We start from the raw sequence: 10,000 nt of genomic DNA on the forward strand, positions 1-10,000 counted from the left end.
GAATGGCGATGGGTCATGATGAAGCACTTCTGGTTATTTTGGTTATGAACTGTTACACAGGATTCCTAATTACACATAATCTGTTGTGAACTTTTCTTGTGCACACGCAGATTAGGCATGTCATCTTGCATTGGATCTTGAAATATTTTGAGATATGCTTCGGACTGATTTTGTACCAATCTTTCTCAGGGTCACTTGTACAGTTTTTGCCATAGAAGAAAAAGCATTCTTTTTATTGTTGCCTATGGTGGTAATGATGTATGTAAGGTAGCTAGGTACTTTTTAAATATATTTTTGTTATTACCACACAGTTTCCTCATAGTCCTATACCTCATTCGAGTTAAATTCAAGTCCAAACATAACTTGTTATAAGTGTCGTAAACTAGCAAGGTCATAGAATTTACATTTTGTCTTCCATGGTATCTTCAGGCTCTGGATTGGGATGTTCTTACTTTGGGTTTTTCACCATTATCACCTGAAAGCTATATCTTCCTGTTGTTTTAAGATGAGCTCACCTTGGAAAATAAAATAAAAAATATGTTTTTGTTTCAGGGATGTTTTCATGGAAAAACACTGGAAGAGTGTTATACCAAGATCAATATGCGATTACTTCTTTGATGCCCAGAGGAAAGCCAATAACAATGAGGACATTCCTCCAGTCATTACCACTCCACATCATTACCTCATCAGTGTGTTGCGCAGCAATCTTTTCTTCATTGCTGTGTGCATGACAGAAGGTGAGGTGATTCTTTGAGATAGAGTAATCTTCCTTGATTTTTTGTGTAAGAAGTCTATTGTTACATGCAGATTGAAACAAAGTATCCAGAGTTAAATGAAACGTTGCTTTCCAGTTCCTCCATTATTTGTGATTGAGTTCCTACACCGTGTGGTTGATACCTTTGAAGATTATTTTGGAGAGTGTACAGAGTCCATTATCAAGGAACATTATGTGGTAGTGTATGAGGTAAGTTGAAAGCAGTATTTTTTGTTTTTATGTGAGATAATCCGTATACTATTCTTTACTCCCTGCTAGTGTAGGTGTCAGGTTGAAAGTTGAGCTTGTTTTTTTCCGACTGATGTTTGGATTAGAATATTGAAGAATTCATGTACAGAGTATTGAAGTTCCCTCAAGGACCACATCATCCTTTCAGCTCCTGGATGAGATGCTGGACAATGGATTCCCACTGGCAACAGAGAGCAACATCCTGAAAGAGCTCATTAAGCCCCCTAACATCCTACGCACCATTGCAAATACAGTAACTGGGAAATCAAAGTAAGCATTCATCTGATAGTAACGAAAGCTTGGAAGACAAAATGATATCGGTGGTATACGAGTAGAGAAGGGAAGCAGGTATTTTTCTCTCTTATAATTTGATACAAATTTGGACCACCATGAGTTCTGCAGGGTAAGCTTCCGCTGTGTAAATATGCAGTGTTACAGCAAGCAGGGAATGCTTAGCCTTATCGCTTAGCACGAATGGTTCAACACCATGCTATTGATATTAATTCTACAAAATAGTAAATGCACCAAGCTGAAGGTAACTGGATAAATGATTGCCTTGCACTTGAATATGATTTTAAATGAGCTTATGAACAGTTTTATGTTGAGAAAAATAAGATTTAGAGAGGGTTTATCCATCAGAACTATGTTACTGTTCTTTGAAGATTAAGAACTGTGGTGATATGGTAAGAAGGTATACATTTTTTAAGACTGAATTTGATCAGGAAAAGGTGTGATATTTGTCACCCTAAGTGCATGTAATGTCTTAATACTGAGAAGACTTAATTGCCCACTGTGAGGGGGACAACTCCTGGACATAATACCACTTATTTTTCATAATTTCTTCTTCCCAGTCAGCAGTTTTTAAAATTACAACACACATTCTTTAACATGCTTATGTCAGTAGAGATTATTGGTTTTACCTCATGTGGCTTTCTTGTTCAAACGATATAAGTCCTGGTTAATATACAATTTGGCAGAACAGAAGGATGTCAAATACAAAAGAGTATTTTGAGGCTGATCTAGAAGTATTTACAAAAAAGTAAAACTTCTGTGTTCAAGATGATTGGGTGTTTATACCACTTGTTGTGTATTACTATAATGACAATAGATCAATAGATTTGTTTGTGTGGAATAAAAGCTCCCTCAAATGAATGTTGTGATAAAATGCACACTAAATGTTGTAAACATGTTAGATGTGATGTATGGTGAGTAGTTGACTTTTCTTTATAGATTTTTAAGTCTATACTTTAAGTCATGAATATAGGAATTTTATACTAAAGCTCTTTTATATATATACTGAAAATGTTTTGCATGCAAACAGTAATAAGAATTTTGTTATTTTCCCACTTCAAGCTCTAGTCAGTTATATAAATTCTCAGTGGTGTTAAATATATATGGTATAGAAAGAAATAGTAGAGGTTGCTAGTCTACTTTGCATCTCAGTGTAATTTTTTGAGAATACAAGTCCTTTTTTTGGTTCAAGGCAGAATGGGATGTTACAAGATTTTTGTCATAGCAGAGTGATATCCATTTCTAATTTTGTAATCTTATTTTTGGTCTGCCAGAGAATATCGGTAAGTTTTGCTTATTTTGATTTTTCATTTATTTTTGTCTGCTAGTGCCTGTGATAGTTGTAGGGTGAATCTTGCACTACTTAGACTTTTTTTCCCTCTGAAAATTCTATGAAGGCATCTTGTGTAGTTAGAGAGAGATGGAGAGGTAGTAAAGACTCCTGTTAGAGTTAGAAAGTAATCTGCAGTTTTACCCCTTGAGTTGATTGTCTGAAGTTATTATACCTTAATTTGTGTAACTGTTGTACCTTAATTTGGTTCATACTTGATAACAGACAGTAGAAGTAAAAGAAAGAAAGACTGTGTATAAGTAAGTAATATAGTGAGTAGAAAGAGTTGACTTAGAAGCGATGTAAAGAAATATTTCAGTCTAAATTTACTTATCTGTACCATAGATCTCAAATACAGAAATTTCACCTTTGTAGTAATTTTGAAGAAGCAAAACTCTCACATCACATATAGATTGGAAGTTATATGTACTGTATGAAGGTAAGGGTAGAAAACCAACTAGTATGAGATTAAGATATGTCTTGTATACATAGAAGGTATTTATTAAGATGAAAAAAATACTTTCAAAATATTTTCAGAGAAGGTTCATGTTAACAGACAGTTTTCTGCAGCCAAAATGGATTGTTGAGAGTGGTTTGTGATTATCCTCCAAATAATTTTGGTTGGAAATAATGAAAATGAATAGTTTACTTCAGAGAGTTTCTTTTGCATGTACTATATTCAACTTGTTTCAAATTGGAGATAGCATTGCATATAGCAGAGGATAAAAAGACATTAATTTCATTCTACCACGTATGTCAACAGTGTGAGCGCAACTTTACCAACTGGGCAGCTAAGCAATGTACCGTGGCGGCGGTCAGGAGTCAAGTATACAAATAACGAAGCTTACTTTGACGTGACAGAGGAAGTGGATGCGATCATCGACAAGTCAGGGGCTACTGTTACAGCTGAAATCCAAGGCCATGTAAGTATTGTGAAGAATTTTTTATTTATTTTTCATTAATTTTGTTTACATGTCTTTGTAAAGTGGGAATTTGGTAGATTAAGATATGATAGTTTTAAAAGATCTGTTTGAATGTACCAGTCATTGTTATGCAAAAAATGCACCATAAATGGAATTAAAAGAAGAGTTTGTATGTGTTTGAACATGTGAAAATTCTGCATATGTTTTTACTGCTTGTAACAAAAAAAAGATCTTCAGAGGGATGATGTTGCAAAAGATGTAAGGCTTACAGGTAATATCACCTAGATTCATATAATAAATAATCTTCCAGGTAAATGTGGATGATACTCTTGCACAGTGAAAATGAAATTAAAAGTTTTGTAGTTACTTTGCATATATACAATGACATTTGTAGGCTAATACCATACATTATTTGTATCTGTAAAATTACCACATCACTGTTTTAAATTTGCATGCACACAGGTCTTATAAGATGGATATGAGAGTCTTCAGTATATGACGAATCCCCCTTTATTTGTCCCATAGAGAGTCCATGCATCTAGAAAATATGATATACAGCCTTATTATTTAACTGCCTTGCTATTTTACAGAGCTGATCTGGTTGCATTGATGAATTTTGGTCTGCCATGTCATATTAACATATATTGCAACAATGCTGTTTTTGTAGGAAAATATGAGTGAACTTTAGCAGATTTTGCTTTGTAACTGGTACCGAGAGGCATGGAGCTCTGAATAACGTGTAGGATATTTTCACATTCGGGTTGCTGGGGCTGACTTTAAGATCAGGCTTTGAATCTCTTATGATTTAGACATTTTTAGTGATGATGATGATGATTGAAAAGCAATAACGGCTAGGAAAATGGTGGCTTCATGTCTTTATTGCCTTTTTTTTCTCTTTAGATTGATTGCTGTGTCAAACTGTCGGGGATGCCGGATCTTACGCTCTCATTTGTAAATCCACGACTCTTTGATGATGTGTCATTTCATCCGTGTGTCAGGCTTAAGCGTTGGGAGGTAAGTTTCTACCTGTTGATCTTAACTTTTATTTCAGAAAAGTCTGGTCTATAATTTCAAGTAAAAAATAATGATGTTTAGAGTGTGAAATGCTCACACTATATGCATAGTTGTAGTTGTATAGTTGACACACAAGAATTAACATATAGCTTTCAATGAAATACACAAAAAGAGCTAGACAGTAAATCTTCATCATCATCATCATCATCATAATTCTTTTGCTTGACAGTCTGAACGAGTGCTGTCGTTTATTCCTCCTGATGGCAACTCTAGACTCCTGTCATACCACATAGGTTCACAGTCAGTAGTCGCCATTCCAGTGTACATTCGCCACAACATTTCCTTCCGTGATGTAGGAGGTGGAAGACTGGATGTCACTGTAGGACCCAAACAGACTATGGGGAGAACGGTAAGCTCCTTCTCTAGTATGGTTAAAATGTCAGCTGTCTCTTTCTCCTGAATAATCTATATAATTCTTAGCTGTCCATTTACTGTTACATTGATATAAGTATAGTACTTTTTTATATTATGGTTTTCTCTTTGATAAAAAGAAAGAAAAAAAACCCACCCATTGCAGGTTGAAGGGGTGATCCTAGAGGTTCCAATGCCAAAGTGTGTCCTGAACTGCAACCTGGTTGTGACTCAGGGCAAGTACTCGTTCGACCCCGTGTCCAAGGTGCTGCGCTGGGACCTGGGACGCATCGATCCCACAAAACTGCCTAATATGAGAGGGAATGTATGTTGAAACTGGAATGCATTTACTCTTTGAATGGGTTTTATTGTGAGATGTTATAGTGTTTCCTCTTTTTGTTCTTTTCTTTTCTTTAATGATGTTTAGTAAAGTGATACTATGTTTTCTTCTTCATTAGAAGTACTTGATAACTGTCATTCTTCTTTCAGATCAGCATACAGAGTGGGTCCCCTGCACCAGAGAGCAATCCTACTATAAATGTGAGTTATTTTTCTGTCACAATCTGTTTAATCCATTGACATTGTGAATGTGTGTGTTCCATGCACTGTCCCCTATGTTTTTAATCTTAAAATCATCATCATCATCATCGATGATAGATAGTTCACTTAGCCACCAAGAAGTCAGTTAGCAGGCCTACTTGACTTCAAGTAGGCCTTGGATAAACTTTTTTTTTATTACTATCATCATTGTTATTAACATTGTAAAAACAACGATAGTAATAGTAATATTTGGTAGCTTGAAAGAAGATTGCTGAATACAGTACTGTTTTACAAGAATAGAGCAAATCTTGTAAACCCTGATAGTAGTTTAACCCTCTCGTGACGGGTGGTACACTACTGTACTGCGCATATTAGGCCCGTTCGCTGGGGACGCGATATGGCGTTGTCTATTTAACTGATTTAGGCCTATGCGTTCGAGAGCCCTGGCATTGTAACATGCAAGGCTGGAATGCCCCCGTCGTGAATGTGTTAAGGTAACAATGAATCTATTGCAAAATATCAATTTCCATACTCACATGACTTTTCTCTTCCTTTTCCTTTCACAGGTGCAATTCACGATCACTCAACTAGCAGTTTCTGGCTTGAAGGTCAACCGCCTTGATATTTATGGTGAAAAGTACAAGCCATTCAAAGGCGTGAAATACATAACCAGGGCTGGCCGCTTCCAGGTGCGCACATAAGAAGGAATATGATGGTCTGAAGTTGAATGCTGCTGAATTTCCTTTATTTTAAGGCTGATTTGCCTCGTGTAATTATGAATTTTTGTTGATACAGCTTGTGTTTTTACAGTATGTATGTTTGCAGCAATGGAGTTTGGTAGTTAATAAATATAATAGAGTTACTTTCTTCTAGTATAATTTATGAGTATTTTTATTGTGCTTGAACAAAGGGAAATGCATTTTTATGCTTTCTGGCAGTTTTGCTGAACAGCACAGGAGATATTCTATGATTTGGTAGGTTCTGAAGTTAGTTGTCATCATTACCTTTTTGTCTTGTGTTTTGATTATTAAAGAGGTGGGGAATTAATTCTGAAATTAAAGATTCTAAGAAAGATCATCCAGAAGTGATGGTGTAATTTATATACAAAGAAAGTAAGTAAGTAAGTAAGAAAGTAAGAAAAATAATCAATGTAAGATAACTAGTATGTACTTCAGATATTTAAGCTTGCATACATTGTGAAGAGAAGTGTAGCATTGAATCAGTTATACTTTATGATTTAACATAAATTACGTTTTTTTCCTCATAGTCTATTGTTGATTTATGTTTGTATTTTAAGGAAATATTTATATAGTTATTGAGTAATGCAAACTGAAAATTTTATTAATTGTCAAACAAGATTAAATTAGTCTTGTATTAACACTGTTATTTTGGATTTGTAATAAATGAACAGCACTCCTTGAAGTAGAGACACTGCTTCGTATTTCATGTTCAAAATACTCTGACTGTAATAATGCAAGAGATTACCTGACTGCATTGGTATTGCATTCTCTCATTGCATTTATTTTTCTGTGGATTCTCTTCTTGCAAGTTCACATTGACAAATAAGTGCCATTTACAGAATGAAGAGAAAAGAAAATCAAAACTGATATAGCCTTGTTTGATTACATTTGATTAAGATAATTTGCACAATGCATTTGAAAACGAGGGGCCATCATAGCACAATAGGCAACTTTGCAGAATCAGGATTATAATTGTGTGTAGGAGTGCTCTTTTGCAATATTACTCTCTGTCTCGTGATTCTTTCTTTTTTCTTTATTAGAATTACAAATGAATTCATTCCAGGTTTTCCTTAAAATTAGATTTATTGAGAATCTCCAAATCTTTGTTTGAGTGCGTCTTCTTTCATTTCTCGGTCGTATTTTGATTGTTGAATAAAATTTATTGTAATTGTTGAATTTCTTTCCTGTGGTGTATTCCAGCTGTGAAAGTAATAAACTATTTGATAAAAACTGTGGATAAAGTACATTTAAATCTTCCTGCAAAGCTGATAGTCTTGTTTTCAATGATTGATGAATGACTGGCGAATGAATGACTTATATTACTGATATGTATGGGTAAGAATAAATAATAAAGAAATGAATAATCCAGTCTTACATGAATGGATTCTCTTATACAAATAGCAGACTCACAAAACAGACTAACATTATTGGAAAGGATTTTACCAAGACTTTAGTGAAAACATGATACTTTAGTAGTTTTTATTACTTAAGTACATATTTTTTTTATTTACAACTTGATTTTACATAAATTACAGACTTCTTTCTACAAATATATTATACATAGAGTTTAAACACCCTGCAGTTCTGGAAAACCAGTTGTCCCCCTTAAAACTATTGTCCCATGAGCAATAACAAACCCCTTAGAAAACTTTTTTCATAGCTACTAATTATTTATTTCGTCACTGTATGCAAAAGTAAAACATCTAATATCCAACAGTGAAAATGATATCCAGACACAACAGTAAAATAGCTGACAAGTTAAATCATCAAGAAAGAATCTAGCATATCCATAATATGAATTTGTAAAAGGTTGGGAAGAAAAAGTGCCAGAACAGACTGCCATTGCAGATTTCATTGAAAACTTGAGGGGAGAAATCAAAATATTTGAAGTGATCGGCATTTTAACTCATTGTAAGTGTTCAGCACCCTGTTCAGTAACGACAATGTCACATTTGAAGACTTCTGAGAAAGACTTTAAGAAATGGGGAACAACTTCATCTACAGTAACGTCCCTGCCCAGTTCTTTACTAACTGATGTTACGCCTCTATCTGGGATGCCGCACGGTATTATATTTTCATACCAACTTAAGTCTATGTTGCAGTTCAAAGCAATACCGTGGGTAGTTACATGCCGACCTTGAATACCTGTGAAGAAAGAGAAAATTTATTTCTATTTTATTCTAATCTCAGGTAAGACTGAATTCATAATGAAAAAACAACAACAAATATTCCATAGGTAATTACTTAATTTTATGTTATCATATTTAGCCAATGTTTTGCCTATATAAAAGTATAAGAAATATAAGTTTCTCTTTGATATTTCTTCTACTTGATTACTGGCTATATAGGATTTTAGCTAATTCAATATTGCTGGAGAAAGGACTGAGGAATGAGGAGAAAAGACAGAGGAGGAGAAGCAAGTAGAAATGAGGAGAAAAAGAGAGAGAGAGGGAAGACTAGAAGGAGAAGTGACAGAGAGCGAGAAGGAGAAAAGTGGGGAGGAGGAAGGGAAAGGGTAAGGAGAGGGAAGTAAAAAGGAGACAGAAGGAGGAGAAGGAAAGTGGAGTAGAAGAAAGGGAGGGAACAAGGAGGAGAGTTGTGAAGAAAGAAAGAGAGAGAGAAGAGAAAAGAAAATCAAAACTGATATAGCCTTGTTTGATTTTATTTGATTAAGATAATTTGCACAATGCATTTGAAAACGAGGGGCCATCATTGCACAATAGGCAATTTTGCAGAATCAGGATTTTAATTGTGTGTAGGAGTGCTCTTTTGCAATATTACTCTCTGTCTCATGATTCTTTCTTTTTCTTTATTAGAATTACAAATGAATTCATTCCAGGTTTTCCTTAAAATTAGATTTATTGAGAATCTCCGAATCTTTGTTTGAGTGTGTCTTCTTTCATTTCTCGGTCGTATTTTGATTGTTGAATAAAATTTATTGTAATTGTTGAATTTCTTTCCTGTGGTGTATTCCAGCTGTGAAAGTAATAAACTATTTGATAAAAACTGTGGATAAAGTACATTTAAGTCTTCCTGCAAAGCTGATAGTCTTGTTTTCAATGATTGATGAATGACTGGCGAATGAATGACTTATAATACTGATATGTATGGGTAAGAATAAATAATAAGGAAATGAATAATCCAGTCTTACATGAATGGATTCTCTTACACAAATAGCAGACTCAGAATACAGACTAACATTATTGGAAAGGATTTTACCAAGACTTTAGTAAAAACATGATACTTTAGTATTTTTTATTACTTAAGTACATATTTTTTTTATTTACAACTTGATTATACATAAATTACAGACTTCTTTCTACAAATATATTATACATATATGTATGTATATATATATATATAATAATATATATATAAATAAATATATATAAATAAATATATAATATATATACATATACACACACGCATATATATGTATATATGTATATATGTATATATATTATATTATATATATGTATATATATTTATATGTATATATATACATATACACACACGCATATATATGTATATATGTATATATATTATATATATACATATACACACACGCATATATATGTATATATATAAAATATATGTATATATAGTTATACATATATATATATTATATTATATATATGTATATATGTCTATTATATATACATATATATACATATATAATATATATTATATATAAAATATATGTATATATAGTTATACATATATATATAAATATAAATATATAAAATAT

At 33.3% G+C, this 10,000-nt stretch overlaps 2 protein-coding genes across 2 annotated transcripts in view; one reads left to right on the plus strand and one right to left on the minus strand.

Annotated features, from left to right (window-relative positions):
- Positions 1–7,482, plus strand: part of cm (AP-3 complex subunit carmine) — an 8,594-nt gene extending 1,112 nt beyond the window's left edge. Inside the window, exons 2-10 of the mRNA XM_043037068.2 lie at positions 553–737; positions 852–964; positions 1,152–1,273; positions 3,388–3,547; positions 4,448–4,561; positions 4,791–4,970; positions 5,139–5,297; positions 5,462–5,512; positions 6,079–7,482. Coding sequence (XP_042893002.1) covers positions 553–737; positions 852–964; positions 1,152–1,273; positions 3,388–3,547; positions 4,448–4,561; positions 4,791–4,970; positions 5,139–5,297; positions 5,462–5,512; positions 6,079–6,213 — 1,219 coding nt within the window. The 3' untranslated portion in view covers positions 6,214–7,482. The remainder of the gene's footprint in view (positions 1–552; positions 738–851; positions 965–1,151; positions 1,274–3,387; positions 3,548–4,447; positions 4,562–4,790; positions 4,971–5,138; positions 5,298–5,461; positions 5,513–6,078) is intronic.
- Positions 7,483–7,717: 235 nt separating this feature from the next.
- Positions 7,718–10,000, minus strand: part of Lipt2 (Lipoyl(octanoyl) transferase 2) — a 5,271-nt gene continuing 2,988 nt past the window's right edge. The window contains exon 5 of the mRNA XM_086551764.1: positions 7,718–8,409. Within this exon, the coding sequence (XP_086407890.1) occupies positions 8,159–8,409 (251 nt within the window). The 3' untranslated portion in view covers positions 7,718–8,158. The remainder of the gene's footprint in view (positions 8,410–10,000) is intronic.

Source organism: Penaeus japonicus, unplaced genomic scaffold, assembly GCF_977035675.1.
Source record: "Penaeus japonicus unplaced genomic scaffold, GWHDUDI00000001_assembly GWHDUDI00000025, whole genome shotgun sequence".
Taxonomy (NCBI): Eukaryota; Metazoa; Arthropoda; class Malacostraca; order Decapoda; family Penaeidae; genus Penaeus; species Penaeus japonicus.